Source organism: Psammomys obesus, unplaced genomic scaffold (genome assembly GCF_907164565.1).
Source record: "Psammomys obesus unplaced genomic scaffold, mPsaObe1.curated_primary_1811, whole genome shotgun sequence".
Lineage (NCBI taxonomy): Eukaryota > Metazoa > Chordata > Mammalia > Rodentia > Muridae > Psammomys > Psammomys obesus.
Window position 1 is genome coordinate 20,631,390 of NW_026596117.1, and position 22,931 is coordinate 20,654,320.

General features: G+C 45.7%; 1 protein-coding gene and 1 non-coding gene across 3 annotated transcripts in view; one reads left to right on the forward strand and one right to left on the reverse strand.

Annotated features, from left to right (window-relative positions):
- Nucleotides 1–13,004, forward strand: part of Rbm47 (RNA binding motif protein 47) — a 133,806-nt gene extending 120,802 nt beyond the window's left edge. The window contains exons 7-10 of one of the 2 annotated variants that reach the window (XM_055629387.1): nt 2,953–4,112; nt 4,831–5,034; nt 7,122–7,330; nt 10,025–13,004. In XM_055629387.1, coding sequence (XP_055485362.1) covers nt 2,984–4,112; nt 4,831–5,034; nt 7,122–7,330; nt 10,025–10,255 — 1,773 coding nt within the window. In that variant the 5' untranslated portion in view covers nt 2,953–2,983 and the 3' untranslated portion in view covers nt 10,256–13,004. Of the gene's footprint in view, nt 1–2,952; nt 4,113–4,827; nt 5,035–7,121; nt 7,331–10,024 lie in introns of both variants that reach the window. The other variant, XM_055629386.1, reaches the window with a different exon arrangement.
- A 7,892-nt stretch (nt 13,005–20,896) lies between these two features.
- On the reverse strand, nt 20,897–21,003 carry LOC129692946 (U6 spliceosomal RNA). The gene has a single exon (XR_008722804.1). It is a non-coding gene; the product is annotated as a U6 spliceosomal RNA (small nuclear RNA).
- Nucleotides 21,004–22,931: the final 1,928 nt, after the last annotated feature.

A 22,931-nucleotide genomic window follows, 5' to 3' on the forward strand; every position in this document is an offset into this window, starting at 1 on the left:
GGAAGTAGGGTGAGGCCTTAAGCTCTCCAAGCCCTTCCCTGGAGGAAGTGACACACTTCCTCCAGCAAGGCCATACCTCCTAGGCTGCCCCAAACACTAACTGGGGACATTTCTCACTCAAACCAACATAGTATCTTGTATTTATTAACTCACTTGTTGTGCTAAAATTAATACTACCATTAGGACTCCCATCTGCAGGTAGGAAAACTGATTCATATAATGGCTAAGTGTCCTGTTTCTAAGTCATACAATTAGGAAGAGTTAGGACTCCGACAACCATGCTGTCTGCCTAACGGGGGCAGCCTCTAACTCAGAACACCCTGCTTACAGCCCTCCTACAGCAAATGAGCCAGAGAGGATGCTTGAGCTGAGCAGCAAATCCACATCTCTGTTTTGTGTGTCAGTATAGATTTGATTTTTTTTTTTTTTTTTTTCTTTTTGAGACAAGCTCTCATTCTGGATGCTGACCTCAAAACCCACAATCCTCTTGCCTCTGCCCCATGAGGCCTGGAACTACAGATGTGTTAGCTTACCATACTTAGCTTTCCCTTTTCTTTTTCTTTTATTTGTGATACTGGGTATTGAAGCTAGGGCCTCTCACACCCACTAGGCAAGCACTATCTAATGACCTGTACTACTCAGACACCTTAACAGTTCTTGAAAATTTTTCCTTAGTAGTCTCATGAACAACTCATAATTCTACATTTTGAAAGTAAACTGTGTTACTGGTTCCAGTTAAATGATGAAGCCTTAGGTCATCCTTAAACTGACATTTTTACAAAGAGTGAGAATGTGTTAGGATGTTTCTAAAATATGAAGCTGCAAAGAAGAAGAAGCCATGCCCCAGACACTATCCCACAACACAGAAAAAAGGTGGAGAAAGCTCTATTGTTAGGTGGGCACTTAGCTTTTTCCTTTTTGTTGTTATTTTATGTGTATGGGTATTTTGCCTGCATGTATGTATATCTTCACCATATTCCTGCCTAGTGCCGAAGGAGGCCCAAAAAAGGTTTTGGATTTTCTAGAACTGGAGTTACAGACAGTTGTGAGCTATCATATGAGTACTGAGAATCAAATCTGAATCCTTTAGAGGAGCAGTCAAGTGCTTTTAACTGCTAAACCATCTCTCCAACCCATTTCTTTATTTTCTATAGACTTCATTTGTCCAATAATGACGTAGATTTCTTTTTTTTTTCTTTTTTTTTTTTTTTTAAGGTAATTCAGATGCTAGGCAGTGGTGGCATGAGCCTTTAATCCCAGCACTTGGGAGGCAGAGGCAGGTGGATCTTTGAGTTTCAGGTCAGCCTGGTCTACAGAGAGAGTTCCAGAACAGCCAGGGCTACACACACACACACACACAAAAAAAAAAAAACCAATCCTCTCTTAGGAAAGAAAGAAGGAAGAAAGGAAAGAGAGAAAGAAAGAAAAAAGGAGAGAAGACAAGAGAAGATAGACAGGAAGAAAGGAGAAAGAAAAGAGATGGACAGAAGGAAGAAAGGAAAGAAAAGGTTATTAAGAATCTTTCCATTATAAAAGCATTGTTTGCTGCTTTTAATGACACTATTACATTGTGTTCTCTAAATGAAGGTGCACACCATTCTGACCACTGCCAGCTATGGCTACTTAATTTAAAGCAAAATTTTAATTTTTGTTTTGTTTTGTTTTGGTTTTGCCCCCATTTAAGCTCTATTAGTCTCAGGTGACTAATGACAGCTTTCCTATCATCTCCTCCAGAACTGTATTGATCCAGGTGTGGTGATGCGTACCTATATTCCCAGAACCTGGGAGGCTGAGGCAGGAAGTTGTCGTTGAGCTCAAGGCCACAATAAGCTACTTATGGAGACCTAGTCTTTAAACAGAACAAAATCAGCCACAAGTTGGGCTTTTTGGTGGCTTATATCTGTAATCGCAGCACGGGAGGCTTGGGTAGGAGAATTGCTGTGAGATCCAGCCCAGCCCAGGCTACAGAATGAGTTCCAGGTCATCCAAGACCAGAGTGAGTGACACCCTGCCTAATATGAGTAAATGCTGTGTTGCACAGCAGTCCTGAGGAAAGAAGATGGGATCTGGAGCCAAAAGCCTAGGTTTCTGTGTGAACTGGAGCAACCTACACAACCTCTCAGCCTCTTTCCCCACAAATAAGCTGAGATGAATGTCAGTTACTGTGTCCAAAGGTTGAAAAGGTGAACTAGGAATGCAGGCAACATTTCTCTGAAACCTCTGGTGTCTTTCCCCATAGACACATTGCTTCACAGCGTTCAGAGTTAGCCTGAGTCCGAATCTGTGAATGGTCCCCAAGATTTTGCCTGGATACTGTAAAAATCTGACTAGTTACTAGACCAACTCCGAAGCAGTTGAGACATGCCATTTCCTTTCAAAAACTTCATGGCAGAGCTCAGCATCTATCGTGGAGGGAAACACGCCCTGGAAGTTTCCTCCAATGTGATCATTGCTCTGTGTCTGCACTCAGCACTTGGCGGTAGAACCCTTGCCTCAGCATGCACAAGGTCCCAGGTTCCATCCCCTGCAGCTCACACACCACAGTGGGACAATTACGTCGTTCAGCTTGCATAAGTGCAATAAAAAGGTCTGCCTTAAAGCCTCTGTACACCAAAGAAACATGAAATTTGCAACCTGCTGTAGTGGGCCCGACATCAAAGCTGATAGTGCAGGGATGAAACAAAAGTCATTGTCTGCTACAAGACTTAAGCTGTTCCCGTAGGATGACGCCAGGTTCTCACCGCTATTCTCTTGAATAGTTCTCTTGACTATTTTAACACCACCTGCCTTTCCACAGCGAGCGGCTGGCCTCCTCCATCTGGCCTCTCAGTTCAGTCCACCACGACCTACCCGCTCACAGGCTTGCATCGCCAACCGGAAACAAAGGAGGCGAGGCCAGGGCGGAGTGCTTGCGGGGCTCCCTGCTCACGCCCCTCTTTTCTCTTGTTGCAGATTTCCAGCAGCTGTGGATGCCTTTGACATTATGACCGCAGAAGATTCCACCACAACCATGAACAGCGATCCAACCGTGGGGTCCTCCTCCAAGGTGCCGGAGGGCGTGGCAGGCGCGCCCAACGAGGCTGCGCTGTTGGCGCTGATGGAGCGCACCGGCTACAGCATGGTGCAGGAGAATGGGCAGCGCAAGTACGGGGGACCCCCGCCCGGCTGGGAGGGCCCGCATCCCCAGCGCGGCTGTGAGGTCTTCGTGGGCAAGATCCCACGGGACGTGTACGAAGATGAGCTGGTGCCTGTGTTTGAGACGGTAGGCCGCATCTACGAGCTGCGCCTCATGATGGATTTCGATGGGAAGAACCGGGGCTATGCCTTCGTCATGTACTGCCACAAGCACGAGGCCAAGCGAGCTGTTCGCGAGCTCAACAACTATGAGATCCGCCCGGGCCGCCTGCTGGGCGTGTGCTGCAGCGTGGACAACTGCCGCCTCTTCATCGGTGGCATCCCCAAGATGAAGAAACGCGGGGAGATCTTGGAGGAGATCGCCAAGGTCACCGAGGGCGTGCTCAACGTGATCGTGTATGCCAGCGCGGCAGACAAGATGAAAAACCGAGGCTTCGCCTTCGTGGAGTATGAGAGCCATCGCGCCGCTGCCATGGCGCGTCGCAAGCTCATGCCGGGTCGCATCCAGCTGTGGGGTCACCAGATCGCCGTGGACTGGGCCGAGCCGGAGATCGACGTGGACGAGGACGTGATGCAGACGGTGAAGATACTCTACGTGCGCAACCTCATGATCGATACCACCGAGGAGACCATCAAGAGGAGCTTCGGCCAGTTCAACCCAGGCTGCGTGGAGAGGGTCAAGAAGATCCGAGACTACGCCTTCGTGCACTTCACCAGCCGCGAGGATGCCGTGCACGCCATGAACAACCTCAACGGCACGGAGCTGGAGGGCTCCTGCTTGGAGGTCACCCTGGCCAAGCCTGTGGACAAGGAGCAGTACTCCCGCTACCAGAAGGCAGCCAAGGGCGGTGGTGGCTCGGCCGAGGTGGTTGCCCAGCAGCCCAGCTATGTGTACTCCTGTGACCCCTACACGTTGGCCTACTATGGCTACCCCTACAATGCGCTCATCGGGCCCAACAGAGACTACTTCGTAAAAAGTTAGTGGAGACTCTTGTCTTGAGGGCCCCTGGGTGTCCAGCCCCCCAGGCAGAGGTGTCAGATTGATCGTGGCTGCAATGCACTAGGCCCTACCCACTTAGGTTGAGGTTTGGGGCCATGACTGGCAGTCACTGTTGCAGTATTGGGAGAAACAGCCCTTTGGGTGAACAGGGGTCTGCCTATGCCTTGGAGATTATGTTAAAAATCTGATTCGGAGCCCCGGCTTGGTGATCGCAGGCCAGCAATCCCAGCATCCTAAAGAGGATTCCTAGTTCGAGGCCAGCCTGGGTTACCACTTCTGAAATTAAGTCTTAAGGTGTTGGTTGGCACAGTGGTTCCTGAGAATCACTGAGTGTGTAAGACCAAGCATGTCACTAGGAGACAAACATAACCTAGGTTCAAGGGCCCACTGTTCTGCTCTCTGGGTCTGAATGAGCAGCCTCTGCCTTTTTTCTTAAGCACTGAACGAGGAGGGAGGATGGGCATATCCCTTTCCAGATCTGACTTTTTTAAACCCCAAAGCTGAAGCTGCAGTTACAATCCTTGGGACTCGCCTTGCGTTAAGCAGGCAGATTAGAGTGACAAAACAGACCAAAGCATCTTTGTGGTCCATTAAAGGGCTGTGGCCACCTGCCACATAGACAGAGGGTAACCTGGAGGCCCCTGAACCATCATTGTTGCTGGCTCATCCTTCTTTGTGTTGTTATTATTAAGCAGGCAGCGTAAGAGGCCGAGGGCGAGGTGCAGCTGGAAACAGAGCCCCGGGGCCCAGGGGTTCTTACCTCGGAGGATATTCTGCTGGCCGTGGTATATATAGCCGATATCATGAAGGCAAAGGCAAACAGCAAGAAAAAGGATATGAACTTGTGCCGAATTTGGAAATCTCTGCTGTCAATCCAGTTGCCATTAAACCTGGCACAGGTCAGTAAAAAAAAAAAAAAAAAAAAAAAAAAAAAATGCATTTAGGACAAATGCATCATTTGGCCCTAAACCACAACCTCAGTGTTCGTGGCTCTTAGATCTGTCTACACATGGATTCTTCTCCCCTTCTGCTAAAAGAAGCCTCCCTACTCCTCACCCCCACACTGTCTTCTTAGGAGAACAATCTAGTTCAGGCCCTGTTCACCTTAGACTGTCAGGGAGTTTTTCCGACAGGGGTCACCCACCTATTTCCCTGTCTGTGACTACATAGGCAGAGTCAAGGGGAAGAGTTGAAGGGAGTGGAACTGCCTGGTTCTTTGTCATCTGGAGCCTGTCTTTTCCTGTGAATGTAGGTAAACACCCCATCACTGAACTACGCCCCCAGCTCTGCGTCAGCCACCAGAAAGCAGAGGGGCACAGATATTGCCAGTTTTGAGAGAAAGTAGAGACTTCTTTTCCAGAGCAAAGAGTGCCACTTTTCCTGTGATTGTCTGAGAGGTGAAGGTTTTTTTTGTAAACAACTGGATCTGTAGATTTAGAATCAATCTACTGAGTCAGGGACTTTGAACTTTGGTTTTACCACCAGGCCCCACACTTATTTGCCAACAATATGGGCCCACTGGTGAGGAAGGATAAGAGCTATTCATTAACTGTGTTTGAGTTTGGCAGACCCATTGTCTGCAGCTTCTTCACACGCTGACCTAAACCCATGGAGAATTCTTTCTGTGGATAAATGATTCTCTCCCTGGTGTCTGGGCCTTCCTGAAGGTAGGAGGGAGAGCTTTTGAAGGACACCTGCTCCTTTGCCGGTTGCACACTGCTTTTTCCAGATAAGAGGCAAGGAACTGGTATGTGTGGAACATAAGATTAAAGCATTGAAGGAACCCAGTGGTAACTGGGGAAATAGCCCTGTCATCTCTGTTATACGGTGGCTTCTGGCACTGCGATGCCTTATAAATGCCATCAGCACTGAACAGTCTTCAGCCGTGTGAGGTCCTGGGTCCTGGGGTAGAGAGGGCTATAGGCTGGTAGCTAGAATAATGCAGTCGCTCTGTACAGCCGCCACTTGGCTTCAGGTAGCGGCCGCATCTGGACCTTATCTCTTTCTGATCATTGGAAGTTATGACTTTGTCCTTCTGAGAGATACCAGGGCAATGCTAAAGGATCTAGGCACAAGACTAGTGGAAGATTTGATTGGGAAGGAAGGTATAGCTATTTGGTTAAGATTTTAGATTTTTTTTTTTTTAATTTTTAACTGAATGGCCACACCACTGTTTATCTTATGACCATTCTGTCTCTTTACCTTTGAGCACATCCATCTTAGCAGAAGAAATGTGCTTACAGTTGGAGAGAAAACATACATGAAAGGATTCTCTGTGTGTACATTTCATGTTCCCATTTATCCTTTCAGAACACACAGCATGCACACACACACACACAAGCTCCAAATCAGGGCTAGCATCTCTTCCTTTTGATCTCTTGATATCGCACATGGATGTTCAGTAATTCTGTCTGTTTGAATCTCTGCTTGAAGCCATTCCTTTGGACTCTACTCACAGAAATTATTTGCGTTGGCAGGTTAGAGCAAAAAGCCAATCACCCGCTGCTATAAGTGGATATTAGCGCACTGGAGGCTTTTCCATTTTCCACTCATCCCCATCTCCCAGGCCCCACCCACACGCACACACACCTCCGCCTGGATTGTAATGCTAACATGAAATACAAGGTGAAGAGGATGTTCTCACATTTCTCTTAAGTTGTCAGAATGATACCTCACCTCAACCCACTTCTTAAAACATTGTGAAAGTGCAAAGGGCTTTGTCTGTGGTGAGTAACGCAAGCGAGAAATAAGCAGAGCTCACACTCGTTGAGAAATGTCAACGCAGAGACCTCACTTGAAATGCTCCTCCCACGGTGCTCAGTGGAGAACCTCCATCCCGACTCGGTGCCAAGCCAAGCAGAGCAGTGGGAATGTGCAGAGGAGCATGACTGCTAACCTACGTTAAAATATATACATAACAGCAAGTGAAGGAGCGCCCTCGGAGACAGTGAATGATTTGCCTGTCTTATTCCTGCTTCTCTTGCAGTGGCCATCCCTGCCATCGGTGCCCAGTACTCCATGTTCCAGGCAGCCCCAGCCCCTAAGATAATTGAAGATGGCAAGATCCACACAGTGGAACACATGATCAGCCCCATTGCCGTGCAGCCCGACCCCGCCACTGCCGCCGCCGCTGCTGCCGCCGCCGCCGCCGCCGCTGCTGTCATTCCCTCGGTATCCACACCGCCACCTTTCCAGGTAGAGCTCTTGCCCGGCCAGTGAGTTATGTATGGGGTCCCTCGGAGTTCCTGATGGGGGCACTAGCATTTGCCTATGGAGCCTCTCTCAGTCATAGACCCCCTCGGTATTCGAGGGTTTTTATATTTGATTCCTCCCCCTTCGGAGCAGGGGATCAATCCTAGGGTATTGTGTCATCCCACAGCCGTGTCCTCCTAGCTCTTAAAAAATGTTTAATGTGAGATAGCAAGAAGTGTTTAGCTCTATGGAGATTTTTTTTTTTTTGAAGTTTATTATTTTTAAAAGTATATGCATAGGATTAGTATGGCCCAGCAGGTAAAGACGATTACTTCCAAACCTGATTCAGTCCCCAGGACCTGTATGGTAAGAGAGAACCAGCTCAGACCTCCCTCCATCCATGCACTATGATATATAACCAACCCCCAACTCCGTACTCTCTCTCTCTCTCTCTTGAGCACACACACACACACACACACACACACACACACACACACACAACTGTTACTATGGGCATGTAATTCATAAAGAAGATTTTTCTTTTGAATGGAGTAAATATAGAAAATCCTCCTCTCCTCCAGCTATGATTCACACCACGGATGCCCTCTCTTCCCAAACTGATCTTACCTTTTTGGCCTTTCACTCCTCCATCTACCCAAGTAGCCTCTCCTATGGCTCTCGTTAATACGTTTTTCTGTGGCATATGACTGCCAGCCTATTCTTTCTTGGAAGGCTGCTCTCCACACCTCAGTGTCTTCATTGTGTAGCACATGGGGAAGGCATCTGTAGAGCAGAGGGAAAACTCTTAAAACTATTTTTCTCTGAATAAGTGAATCATAAGTAGTAATGCCCCAGGTCTTTCAACTCAGTGAACAAGAATTATCCAGGCCGTGCAATTTGAAAATCAGAAATGCCTATATATGCCAGAGTCCTGAAGACTGCATGTCGTTTTTGCTGGGCTAGGGATCTAGCTGTATACGAGGGTCTCCGTGATTTTCCAATGCCCAGGCGTCTGAATCGCCATAGGTATTCACCTGCCCTTTCCTGCTCTGACCTAAGTCTTGACTGCTTCATTCAGAAAGGGTTAAGCCAACACCAGCCTGTTACTAAGTGACTTTTTTTTTTTTTATTCAACTTAGAGCCTTTTTGTTTGTTATCTTTCATTTTTGAGATGAGGTCTAGCTGTGTAGCCCAGACACACCCCACAACTCAAGACCTCTTAAAAAATAATTTTTAAAAATGTCTTACGCCGTATAATAAGATTTTAGTTTAGAGGGCTGGAGAAATGGCTCAACAGTTTGGAAGAAATAATGCTCTTTCAGAGGACCCGGGTTTAGTTCCCAGAACCCACAACTGCCTGGAGCTCCAGGTCCAAGTTGAGACAGGGTGTCACTATAGACAGGGTGTCCTGGCTGGCCTCCAATGCACTGTATAGACCAGGCCTGGAATTCACAGAAATCTTCCTGCCTCTGCCTTCCGAATGCCGGATTTAAAGGCGTGTACCACCACTACCTGGCCTTGACTAAGGGTTTTAATGGCTTAAATAAAATCATACAAATAAGGCTCTTAAGAACCTGGCCGGGAAGACCAGGGTCCCTCAGTTATTCAGTGATCACCATTACCATAGCTATTTTTATTACAGTTAGAAAAAAATATTCTCAGATTGGAAGTTCTTTTGAACCTAGTTCTGTGAGTCTGACATCTAGATTTCGTGCTAGAGATAACTGGATCCTTTATTAGAATCTAGGTATCTCAGTATTTGGAAGTGGAGTCATGAAGATGAGGACTTGAGGGTCACTCTTGAGATACAGCTCATTGGAGGCCAGCTCTGCTTCCTGAGAGCCTGTCCCAAAGCAACAGGAACAAAAAAACAAACCAAAATCTAGAAGCAACCATACTTGGTAGCACAGGGCCTGCGATTCTAGTTACTTGGGAGGCCAAAGCAGGAAGGTGGCAAGTTCAGGGCTTATCTGGGCTATGGGGCAGGTTCAAAGCTAGTCTGGCTGACTTATGGCGTACAGGAGCTGCATCGTATTTATGAGGTGTCCTAGGTTCAAATCCACAGCACTGAACAGGAAAATAAAAACACCCAACAACCTAGGAAGACCTTGATTTTTAAATGAAAGTTTCCATTTCCTATATCCTAGATTACGTATTCTGAAGGTAGAGTAAGGTGAAGAGAAGACATTTCTTTCAGGCCATCCTGTGGAGCACAAGGCACGCCAAACACTCCATTCGCTCACTGTGTGGTGTTTTGGTTTTGCCCTAAATCCAGAACTAAATCCATGCTTAGTTCTTTAGAGCTATGTTGACCCTTACAGTCTCGTCCTTTCCCTCCCCCACCTCACCCCACCCCTTGCTTGTTGTGGAAACTTGGTGTACTGCGCTTTCAAACAGAAAGGGGGACGTCTCAGGACATGTTAGAATTGGTGTTCTCTAGGTAGACACCCAGCCCCTCCTTACCTCTCTTTGTGGCTTTAACTGATATTACAACTCCGGCTCAACCTACAGCCTCCCCCTTTGACACAGGTCTGAACGCTGCATTTGAACGCGTTAAGCCCCTTGTGGGCGATGGGTTTTGCAGCGGCCACTCACCACTTAGCCTCCCTACCTAGACCTCTCCTCTCCCCGCTGGCTGGTGTTCGAAGAGCTGATGAACCTGCTCTTGCGCTCAGGAGGACTTTGTTTGTCTCTCAGGGCCGTCCAATAACTCCTGTGTACACCGTGGCACCGAATGTTCCGAGAATCCCCGCGGCTGGCATCTACGGGGCCAGCTACGTGCCCTTCGCTGCTCCAGCCACCGCCACCATCGCCACACTACAGAAGAACGCTGCAGCCGCCGTGTACGGGGGCTACGCCGGCTACATACCTCAGGCCTTCCCTGCTGCTCTCCAGGTGCCCATCCACGACGTCTACCAGACTTACTGAGACCCAGGGACCGGAGCCAAGGCAAGCCACCAAACACCGCTGAAGGAACACTTTATTATTTATGAAGAAAGTAACGTGTCAGATTGGCACACGTGGGAAACCTGCAAGTGAAGAATGTTATCGAGTATCACACTGAAATATTTTCTATCAAATGAAGTTTTCACGCGGTTTTGTTTTTTAAGACTTCTCAACTTAGCAGGCCCGCGTTCATACATTTCCAAGAGACTTTTGATGCCTCACGTCTTAACACCATCTTTTAAAATTTGTACGCTCTACTGCATTTGTACAGAGGTTTGGTTTTGTTTTTTTAAGGATATATTTTCAGTATGAAGGTTATTTTCTTAACTTCTGCACTCCAGAGTTTTCTATTTTGTAGGACCTTTCAAAAATATATCAGCTATATATATATAAATATATATATCAAAAAAAAGCATACCCTCGCATCTAGGGAACTATTTTGAAAACTATATTCAATATTTAAAGACACAAACTGTAGTGCTACATAAAATATTATTTTATTTTCAAGGTGATGCTGGAAAGTGCAATTTTAAAATGAGCAAGAGTCTCTGCTGTATTTTCACTGGCATTAAGGGTTGATATTGCCATGTATCTTCATGTTTTCTGGTTTGGGGGTGGGGGGTCAGTTTGCTTTGGTTTGTTTTTTATTAACAGTCTGTTCTTAAGCCAACATGGAAGAGACTCATCACACCCAGAGTCCCAACACTGGACAGCTCTCACCTGCCCTCATTACCTTGGTCTTTATTGTTAACTATGTCCCGCCCCCCTTTCCCTATCTCCAGTCAAGTTTGGCACATATCAGAAAAATGGATAATTCTGATAGAGAAGACAGCTGATGCCTTTTATACTTCTTCCTGGGATTGTGTTATGGTCTTTTTATTTTGTTTTATTTTGGTTTGTTGGGGGAGGTGTTGCCTTCTATATGTGTTTTCGGTATCAGAGTACCCATAAGGACCAGATTTTAACATGTTTGCCAACCACATCTTTGCATAGCTATTTAATTGTTCAGTATGAAACTTTACCTTCCTAGTGCTTTGATTTTTTTTTTTTTTTTTTTTTTGAAGTCCAAGTTTTTAGAGACAAAGAATGTATGTGATTATGGAGAAGACCTTCAAGACTTGTCAACAGGGAGTTAAGCTTCTAGCTGCCTTCTTGGGTTCCCTGCAAAATGGCTGCTGTCATCAGGGGTGTGGAAGCACCATGTTTGTTGATCAGGGTTTCCCCGGGTGGCTCTGCATTTGATAGGTGAACGTGGGGTGCACGCATCCAGGAGGGGACCTGTAGGAGCTCAAGGGGAGTTTGTAAATAACTTCTGACACTTGCTTGTAGTCCTTTTGTGTTGCCAGAGTTCACAGCCTGCCTGTAGTGTAATGTGAAATGCAGCCATTTTATTTCGATGTTATTAAAAGTGTCTGGGGTTTTGTTTTGGTTTTGGTTTTTTTTTTTTTTTTTTTTTTTTTTTTTTTTTTTTTTTTTTTTTTTTGGCAGTAAATACACAGATGCAGTGTTTTGTGCCCATTTAAAGGCTTTTCTTTGGCAGAGTGAATGTAGAATACAGTAAAAGGCTAATATCGTCATTTGTTTTATGAATTACGTCAACCTGCATCTTTTTAAAAGGCTCGATCAAGAATGTGAGGAGGGCAACAAGGTAACAGATACACAGTTGTATTTTATGTTGTAGCAGAGCCCATCAAAATCTTTCTTCCCACCAGAGTTTTGCTATCAGGATTAACTCCTTTGGTTTTTCAAGACAGGGTTTCTCTGTGTAGCCCTGGCTATCCTGGACTCGGCTTGTAGACCAGGCTGACCTCAAACTCACAGATATCCGCCTGCCGCTGCCTCCTTGAGCGCTGGCATCACAGGCATGCGCCACCTCGCCTAGCTCAGGCGTAACTCTTATTTGAGGATTAATATTAGGACCATGCCCTTCACAAATGCTCTTAGATAGTTGTTTAATTTTTTTCCTCTTTTCTTTAAATTAAGAGATCCCCAACTGTCTTTTTTTTTTTCTTTATCTTGATGGGATGGATTTTTATATATAAGAAATATTTATAATTATTTAACTGTTCTATGAAATCGTGCCTGCTAAGGCCTCTAGGCCTTCCTCTCCATCCTTGTTGAATGGCACGAAGCAGCTGTGTGGTGTCTGAGGAGCCACCTAGGAAGTCGCACCCACACAGGCACGTTGGGATGAGCGGCCCCATAAAAGGCAACTTGTATCAGGTCCCTTGAACTTGCGTGAAAGAAAAAGTGCTTCTTTGCCCGCCAAGGACTGACCCAGAGGTCCTTAGATGAAACACTGACCCCACGTCCTTACTGTATTTTACAAGTGCCTAGAAAATATTTGCAAAGGTAATCATCATCATCAAATAATAATAATAAAGGAAAAAATGCACTAACTTAACATGGCAACTACCTTAAAAACAAGTGTTGGTGGCAGCTGGGAAAGGTCAGCGGTCCTGCCGTCTGTGGTCTTGCCTGCTCTTCTTGTTTCACAACCATTTCATGTACACTACTGAGGTAAGTTTATAACTTGAAATGTGAACTTTTTTTTTTTTTTTTAGGGTTAAGAACAAACTAATATAAAAGTTTTTAAAAGTTTTAGAGTCTGGGTTTTAGACATGCTACTAGTTTAGTTTTTAGCTTTGTATTTGAAAAGCTTTTTAGATCTCGCTGCATTTACAGTACATTCTTAAGATGTATGTGGTAAATAAAGCTTTCTTTAAAGCAATGTCAAGATTTTCCTTTTTTTTCTTCAAAAATAAAGTTAGGAAGTGTTTGCAACAGCGGGGGGGTTGACGAATTCAGTCTTTGCGGTTGGGGGGGAAAATGGGCACCTGTCTTGTCTTTGGCTTGGAAAAGCCGTGGAAGGTGGAGGTGGATATGGTGCTTCGTTTTCTACAACTTCCTCACAACTTTCGCTCAGAACACTGCCCAGCGTTTGGGTTCAGGCAGGCTGTGACAAAGCCTGCCGCAGAAGGAGCCATGAAGGCAGCTGAGATGTGTAATTCCAGTGAGCTCAGGATGATGCTGGTTGACCTCTACGTTGGGCCCTGCACTGAAAGCAAACCCTTTGGTGTCTCCTTTTCCCAATCCTTGGGAATGTTATCAGAACCTCCCCAAGAGTGCACTAAATGGAGAGGTATCTGCCAGGAAAGCCTAGGGAGTGGCTGGGGGCAAAATTACAAGTCGTCAGAACTGCACTTAGAATTTATTGGGACTGTTCCACCTGGCTCTGCTGGTCTTTAATTGTGGTGGTTCTTTGTTTGTTTTAATAGTTTACTGAGAACTGAACCCAGGTCCTCTGGAAGAGCAGTCAGTGCTCTTAACCTCAGAGCCACTTCTCCAGCCCAGGAGATTGGGCAGGGTGGGGGGGAGGGTTGTCAACATGCTGTGTGTATCCCAGGCCGGTCTCAAACTCATCGAAGTTCTTGTACCATAGCCTCTCAAGTGCTGGGCCACCATGCTAGGTTTGACTGTTTACCTTCTTAACTTGAACTAGGGTCATGACCTCCCACCGCACATTTCCTGGAATCCATACTTCCTCTGTAATGCATGAAAGGAGTAGAACTTTCAGGAATAGAACAGGGTTGAACATTTCTCAAGAAAATAGACCAGCAGGCAATGGGCAGTTCTTGTTATATAAAGATTTGTTTTTAATCTGTGTATGTGTAGGACACGTATGTCACTAGTATGTGGGTGCTAGAAGAGGGCATCTAATCCCCTGGAGCTGGAGTGACAGGCAGTTGTGAGCTGGGGGTGCTGGGAACTGAACTCAGGTCCCTGCAAATGCATCGCTGTCTTAGCCATTAAGTCATCTCTCCAGCCTCACTGCTGTTTCTGAAAAATGCCTTTGCCTGCTTAAGTCAGGCTCTTGTGTAACCACAGCTGGGATTATCATTGTGTTAACCTCCTGCTTGGTTTAGGCAGTGTTTTTAAGAAGACCTACTCTGTTCCTGTTCTAGGAGAAAAGTGCTCATACCGCCAGAGTCATGCTCAGGTTCAGAGTGAGCTGCTCCAAACAGCTCAGACCCGTGCAGAGCAGCCCCTGGCCTAGCTACAGGCATGGTGGTAGCAGCTACAGCCTTGTTCCTTCACACTGGTGGGGCTGCCTTTCCAAGCGGGAGAACACAGGAAGGCCTTTCCAAGCGGGAGAACACAGGAAGGGGAGCACGTCCGGTGAGGATAGATACAATTGTGAGCCTCCTGGCTCCTCCTCCCACTCTCTTTGTTTGACCACATGATAAACAGTGAGCTAGGTGGGACAGATAGTGACCAGCGGAGTCCCAGAGCTAGACTGACTCAGAGCTACACTCCTCTCCAGGCCCAGGTTCTCTCTGACAGCACACTGGCAATGAGTCCATCTGGTCTGTTGGGGAAAGGAAAGAAAAGCCTGTCTGGTTTTGCCTTGTATAGTGTTCCCATGTGCAGCTTGGGGAGTGGGGATAGGAGATGGGGTGCTTTGACAGTCCTGTTTCTCTAGAAGACAGAACGGTGTAAGGCAGACTGGTAAAACTGCTTACAAGATTCAAGGAATCTAGCCACAGGCTATCCCAAAGACTATGGCGGGGGCTCACCTCAGTGTAGGAGGAAAGCAGCTCTGCTCTCAAGTGCTTGAGGGTTTGATACGGATCAAACCCAGGGCCACATATATCTTAAGCATACCCTCTACCTCTGTAGCCCAGCCTTCAGCTATGTCCTGGCTGGTTGTTGCTTTGGTTTGTTTCAGTTTTCTAGGGTGTTTGTTTGTTTGTTTGTTTGTTTGTTTGTTTTGGCCTTTGGGCGTTGGAGGTGGAAATGTCACCGATGGAGACAAAGTCTCTAAAGCTGACTTGCACAAGCCTAGGTTAGCCTCAGACTCACTATCCTCCCGCCTCAGCCCCCTGCACTGTGGGATTCCAGGGGAGGGCACCATGCCTGGCTCTTCTCTGGTTCAATAGAATGTTCTTGCGGATGGAGAGATGGTTCATCAGTTAAGAGCTCTTGCTGTTCTTTCGGAGGGCCCAAGTTCAGTTCCCATGTTTGGTGGCTCACAACTACCTGTAATTTTGGCTTTCAGAGATAGGGTGTCCCTTTCTGGTCTCTGAGGGCAGCCACACACAGGTGACATACATTCACACAGACAAATAAAAATGGGGGGGGGCTGGAGAGGAAAAAAAAAAAATTTTTAAAAGGGGGGGGGTTTGCTGGAGAGATAGCTCAGTGGTTAGGAACACTGACTGCTGTTCCAGAGTACCTGGGTTCAATCCTCAGTACCCACACGGCAACTCGAAACTGTCTGTAACTCCAAAATCTGACACTCACACAGGCAAAACACCAATGCACATAAAGAGAAATAAGTTATGAAAATGGAGTGAAAGTTCAGTGGTTAGGATAAATAAATCTTTTAAAAAAGAATATATTCCATATATATATATATATATATATATATATATATATGTCAATCAATGCACACAAGTACTTATTTAGTCAAAAATCAGGATAATTACCATTGTCTGGTTTGAGGCAGAGTTCTCTGTAGCCCTGGCTGTCCTGGAGGTTGCTCTGTAGACCAGGCTGGCCTCAAGCTGAGAGATCCTTCTATCTGTGCCTCCCCACTGTGGAAATTAAAAGCTTAGGCCACCACTGCCCAGCTTTTTATTTTTATTTTATTTTATTTTTTTATTAATGATGATGGGAAGGGTGACATTTTTGCCATGGCTGGTTTAATGAAATGACATCTTAAATTTTTTACTTATCTTGATTTATTTTCTGTGTGTGTGTGTTTTGCCTGCATGGCTGTCTATGCACCCACTCTGATGCCTGGTGCCTGTGGAGTACGGAAAAGGATGTCTAATCTCCTGGAGCTGAAATTACAGGCAATGTGAGCTGCCATGCGGGTGCTGGGAATTAAGCCCAGGTCCTCTGGAAGAGCAGCCAGTTCTCTAAACTTCTCAGCCAACTCTCTAGCCTGAAATGACATTTTAAAAATAGATTTTTATTATATATGTGTATAAGTGTATTATGTATGTCTGCACACTGTATGCATGCCTGATGCTGGAGGAGGCCAAATGAAGGCATTGGATCCCTGGAATTGGAGTTATAGATGATTGTAAGCTCCATAGGAGAGCTAGGAACTGGACCTGTGTTCTCTGGAAAAAACAACAACTGCTCTTATCTGCTGAACTATATCACTCCAGCCTCCCTGAAGTGACATCTCCACATTGTTATGTCTTTAAAAAAAAAAAAAAAAAAAATTGTATCGTCAGCTTTTTCAGGAATCACAAAATAGAAGGACACAGGCATACCCACCTTGTCCTACTTTTGACATAGGTCCTGTTTCTGAGCCTCAAAGTCAAAGAAAAGGAAGTTCAAGTTTAACAAGGAAAAAAAAAAACTTTCTTTCAAGTAAAAGGTCTAAGGCAGGGAGGGGTTCTCAACCTGTGGGTCAAGACCCCTTGAGCAAATCTCTATCAAAAAAATTTACATTACGATTCATAACAGTAGCAAAATTACAGTTATGAAGTAACAGCAAAACTAATCTTATGGTTGGGAGTGAATGGTCTTCACAACAGGAGGAACTGTAGTAAAGGGTTGTATCGTTAGGAAGGTTGAGAACCACAGGATGGCTACACAGGATCCTCTCTCTCCCTTTCCAAGACCCCCTACTCTTAAGGGCACAGTGCTGTTCAGTTTTCTCATTCCTCATGCTACTAACGATTTCTTGGACACTTCTGTCTATAAGCAGGCTGAAAGTCCTACAGAACAGCTTCGGTTTCGAATCAGAATGCCTAGGGAAACTCCCAGCTCTGTTTCTTACCAGTCACATGACCTTGAAGTGGGGGGGGGGGAACCAACTGCCAGTCATGTGATTTTTTTTTTTTAAAAAGTCATCTGACCTCATACGGTTATAAATGAATTTGTGAATCTCAAAAGCCTGATATACTGTGGGCATGTTTTCATATGACTTTCTGTCCTTGACCCCACCTGTCCCACACCCACACCATGGGCACCCCCCCCCCCCCCCCCAGTGCTGGGGCTTGAACCTTGGGCTTCATGCTCTAAGCAAATGCTCTAAGCAAACCACTGAATTCTGTTTTAAGGAGACAGGCTCTAGTTTGCACAGGCTGGCCTTGAACTTGCTCTGTACTCCAGACAGGCCTTAGATTTTCAATCCCCCTGCCTCAATGCACCCTAATAGAACCCTATTCCTCTATCGGTAATCCCTCAAGCCTTTCCATTTGAAGCTTGAACTGTGTTTCTTGTTTTTGTCTTGCTTTTTTGCAAGGGCCTCACCCATGCTCTGAAAATACTCCAGTGCTGAGTTACACCCCCAGCCTGGGCCTCTTAATTCTTTTATTCATCATTTACCCAATAAACATTTATTGAGTGCCAACGTCGTGTCAGCACAGAAGGAAACACAGGAGTCAACACAATTGCCCATCAGCCTCCCAAGCACTCCCAGGTATTTTACAAGCAGGTGCACCTGACCCCCAGGCTTGGACAGAAAGCAGATCTGTTGGCAATATCCTGGATGAGCAGGGGCTAGGGAAAGCACACAGTCAGCGTGGGCTCTTGAGAGCTTCAGTGGTGTCGCCTCTGAGGAGGAAGAGCGGGAGTGAGGCCCACCCTCTTCCTTAAACACCGGACAGAGACCACATCCTGCATTCACTGTAGGAGGAAGCTATCTGGCAGATCTCACTAGGAGCCTGGGGGCCAAAAATACAGTGGGAAGAACGCTGAGTCGTTCAAAAAATAAAATGGTGGCTCTTTGGACAGGCACGGTGGTGCTGGTCTGCAATCCCAGGAGTGCAAGGTCAGTCAGCAGTGAGTTCAAGGTCAGCCTGGAATGTAGTGAGATCTTGTCTCACCCTATCCCGCCAAAAGAAAACAACAGGGTTTATCCACGTTGATGAACCCGCAGGGGTGTCTTTTTAGCACAGCGCACCCAGGAGTTCTCCTTGGAAAGCTGCCCCCTGCTGGATGCTTCCCGACCCCGGCGGAACACCAGCCAACCCTGACCCTGCAGCAGACTTTTCAAGAACGGCCAAGGCTCAGGGAGTCCTCTTCCTAGTCCAGACTCCAGCCTCTAGGATCTTTCATCCTCTTCTCTCTGGGCTCTACAGCAGCTGCTTGCACCTGCCAGGGCAAGGGCATCCCCACTACACTGAGACACACAGGCCTCCCACCCCAACCGTGGCACAGGAACACGGGCCTTTGCAGAGGTAATGAAGGCTTTTGTCCCTTGATATGACTTGGAGGAGGAGGAGAATCTTGAGACCCACAGACTTCCCTAGTACTGTCCCATGAGTTCTGCCACACACTTATGCTCACACTTGAGAGCAGAGCCAGATCCTGTATTTGCCAGGAATACAACCTTTCTGAGCTAATTTTCAGCCACTCTTATTTCTTGGCTTGCCCTACTTTGTTTGTCAAAAAAAAAAAAAAAAAAAAAAAAAAAAACCCTCCGTTACTGATTAACCAACCATGAGACTTAAATAGGCCTTAGTCATTCTGAGGCAGGAAGGACGTGTCTCAAACCTAATTGTTCCTGAAAGGACGGTACTCGAGGTCAGGGGTTAAGATGGGGATCATGATAACACACGGTCATGCTACTTCGGTTTGACTGGGATTTTTCCTCTCCTTTCCTGTTTGGACTTTTACTCCAGACACTGGTGGCACTATGGGGCAAAGTTATTGTTCTCATTAACCACTCTCATCTCTACCCCAGTTCAAATCTGGCCATTTGGCACTTCCTTAATTGTATATAAAGAGCTATGCCGACTTAGTATATGCACACAAACACACACACACACACACACACACACACACACTGGGTGAGAGAGACAGAGACAGAATTTGGAAATGAAACCTGATTCTAAACATGGTCCAGCCTTTACAGAAGAGAGAAATTTTCTGAGAGTAAGATACAAGAACAAGATAATGAGTTTAGTATAACTTCCCAGCCCTTCAGTACAATTACCCCAACGATCAGGGGGGCTTAGTCCAGGCCTTCCTTGAACATTTCTTTTTCTTGATCCTTTTTCCCATATGTTTAGGAATAATGTTAAAAATCTTGAGAAGGTGACCTCCTCACCAGGCATCCGTCCTTGGTTCATGGTGACCACTATGCCAGTAGAATACTTATGTCAAACAATACTCTATAGGAATGATTTTTAGACTTTAAAAAAAATGTTTTTCTTTCCTTTTTTTTTTTTTTCTCTCAAGACAGGGTTTCTCTGTATAGCTGTGGCTGTCCTGGATTCACTTTGTAGACCAGGCTGGCCTCAAACTCACAGAGATCTGCCTGCTTTTGCCACCCTGAGTGCTGGGATTAAAGGCGTGAGCCGCTGCGCCCAGCTCAAAAATGTTTTTCTTTAGTGTGTAGTGTGTGTGTGTATGTGTGTGTGAACTGGAAAACTTTCAGGAATTGTTTCTTCTTCTTTTCCACCATGTGGATCAAAACCAAGTCAAGCCATCACACTTAGTGGCAAGCGTCTTGCTTGCTAAACAATCCTACTAGTCCTGTTTTTTTTTTTTTTTTTTTAACTGTTTTTTACTAAAAAATAACAATCCAAAGGCTGGAGAGATGGCCCAGTGATTAAGAGAACTGGCTGTTCCTCCAAAGAATATAGGAGACAAAGGATGTGAACAGACTTATCTCCAAAGTGCAAGATGGCCAACAATCCTGTAAAGGCAGCTTACAACCAACTGTAACTCTAATTTCAGAGGATCTGATGCCCCTTTGGCTTCCTTGGGCACCTGACATACATGTGGTGCACAGACATACGTTCAGGAAAAATACCCATACAACATACAATAATTTTTAAAACCTAAAATCGTGTATATATCACATACAGCTTAATGGAGTCCCACAGACTAAGCACCGTGTAACTGGTCCATACCGGTCACTGGGCATCCTTGCTTAAGTATATCCCTCTTGCCTTGAGAGGAAGCGGAACAATGGCTTCCTTCTGTTCTCCTTCTCAAGTCTTCCCCAGTCCTGCATTTTCTGTGACAGAGTGAAGTAACCCTGTCCAGTCTTGGAGCACACGTCCCTACCACGCCCATCTCAGTCTTCCAAACCCTTCCAGTCCTCTCCACCAGTCAGAAACACCATACTCCAACCTTTATTTTCTGTTAAAGTAAAATGTGTTGTTTTATTTGAAAGTACAATTCAGTCATTTAAAAAAAATTAAATATTAATTACAGTTTATTTACTTTGTATCCCAGCCCATAGCCCCCTTCCTCATTCCCTCCCAATCCTACCCTCCCTCCCTCATCTCCTCCCTGCCCCTTTCCAAGTCTACTGCTAGGGGAAGTCCTCCTCCCCTTCCATCTGACCCTGCTTATCAGGTATCTTCAGGACTGGCTGCCATGTCCTCCTCTGTGGCCTAGCAAGACTGTTCCTCCCTTGGAGGAGGGGAGGAGATAAAGGAGCCAGTCGTTGAGTTCATGTCAGAAATAGCCCCTGTTCCCCTTACTAGGTTACCCACTTGGACACTGAGCTACCATGGGCTACATCTGAGCAGGGGTTCTAGGTTACATCCATACATGGTCCTTGGCTGGAGAAACAGTCTCATAGAGGGCCCCCGTGCCCTGATATATTTTGTCCTTGTGGAGCACCTGTTCTCTCTAGGTCATAAAAATATGGAACGCTTCACGAATTTGCGTGTCATCCTTGCGCAGGGGCCATGCTAATCTTCTCTGTATCGTTCCAGTTTTAGTGTATGTGCTGCCGAAGCGAGCACCAGTTCAGTAATTTTTATTTACTATTGTGGATAACTGTCATCACCATATCCTTCCAGAATATTTTCATCCTCTTTCCCCGCTATAAGGACTCATTCCCAGATCCTCTACCCTTGGCTGCTGGTGCTGCTCATTTGTGCTCTGTCTCTATAGACTTACCTGTCAGGATATTCCCATGCATGTATGTATGGCCACATTCTTCCACTGTGTCAGGTTATTCCTTTTTGTCTCAGAATGGTATTCTATTGTACAATAGCACATTTTGTTTATCTCATAAATGGAAATCTATATTGCTCCCACTCTTGTGAATACTGTTTCTATCAATATTCCTGTACAGTTTTTTTGTTTAAATGCGTTTTTATTTCTGTTGGAGGGCGGTTTGTGGAGTACCCTGTCTGTGTTTGGCTTCTAAGAGACCGACAACCTGTTTTGTTAAGTAGCTGCTCCATGTCACAAGGTCCAGAAGGTTTCCGGGTCCCCATCTCCTTCCCAGTCTCTGTTCTCCTCTTTTTAATTCTTTCCTTGAATTTAGTCTTCTTAGTGGCTAGAGAGTGGCATCTTACCAAGGGTTTCATTTGCATTAACTGACTAATGGTGAGCTAGACAGGCCCTGTGCCTCTCAGCCATACTCCCAGCCCCTGTGTGAATTTGGAAAGTTTTTCTAGGATTTTGGATTTTGGAAAGATTTTTCTAGGCCATTTTGTACTTTGGAGACAAGTCTGTTCACATCCTTTGTCTATTCTTTTATTGGATTGTTTTCTTTTTGTTATTAAATTGTAAAGGTTATTTACCTTTATCTATCTATATCTATGTATCCATTTCCTTCCTTCCTTCCTTCCTTCCTTCCTTCCTTCCTTCCTTCCTTTCTTCCTTCCTTTCTTTCTGCCTAGTTCTTGTAGAGCTCAGGCTGGCCTCAGATGAATGCTGCAATCCAGCATGACCTTGAACTCTGGTCCTCTGTCCTTATCTTCCAAGCACTAGGATTACAGAGATATTGCACCACCTCAGTTTTGCAAAAGTTATGTATGTGATCTGGGCAGCAAACTGGTGTCAGACACATGCCACACACGTATATTCCCTGTCTTCTGAGTTGTCTCTTCACATTTTTCATTCATATCCCTTGATACATAAAAGATTTTTGTTTTCATGGTGTCAGGCTGAGAATCCATGCTCAATTTTAAGATTATGTTTTTCTCTAAGAGTTTTAAAGTTCAACTTTTACACTTAGATCTTTGATGCTGTTTTGTTTTATTGTTATGCTTACAAAGCCATTGCAAGCCAGGACCTTGTCAGTGCTAGACAAATCCTGAACCACTGAGTCATCTTCCCAGTCCCTATTTGAACTAACTTTTGCATATGGTGAGAGACTGGCACCTGTTTCCGCCTGTTTTCTGTTGCTAATAATATGGTATCACAGACTAGCTAAATTAAAAAGAGGTTTATTTTGGCTCACAGTTCTGGCCTATGGTGAAGGAGCTAAACCTCCCCACGGCCTTCATGCTGACAGAGTCCTGTGACGGCTCAGGGCATCACATGACAGGAAGTACGCATGTCTAAGTTTGCCCTCTGGTTTTTCTCCAGGATTCACTCACGGGAGGTGGGGAACAGGGGTTCACCCTAAAGATCTTACCTAATCCTAATCACACCTCACACACCAGCCCCAGTTCTCTACGATGTAGTGAGATTGAGTTTCCACCTCACAACGCCTCACAACGGGATTAAAGGCCTGCCTGAAACAGCGGTAACGGCCAACCAAGTACAGAGCTCAGTAGGTCTCAGCTTCCTTCTTGGAGAGATTTTGTTGCCTCAACACCTTTTGTTGAAGATTGTTCTTTCCCCACGGAATGGTTTTGGCACCCTTTCCTCCAATGGAATGACCACAGAACTTGTTTCTGTTTGCCTAGCGCTGTCTTTATCACCATTAACCTTG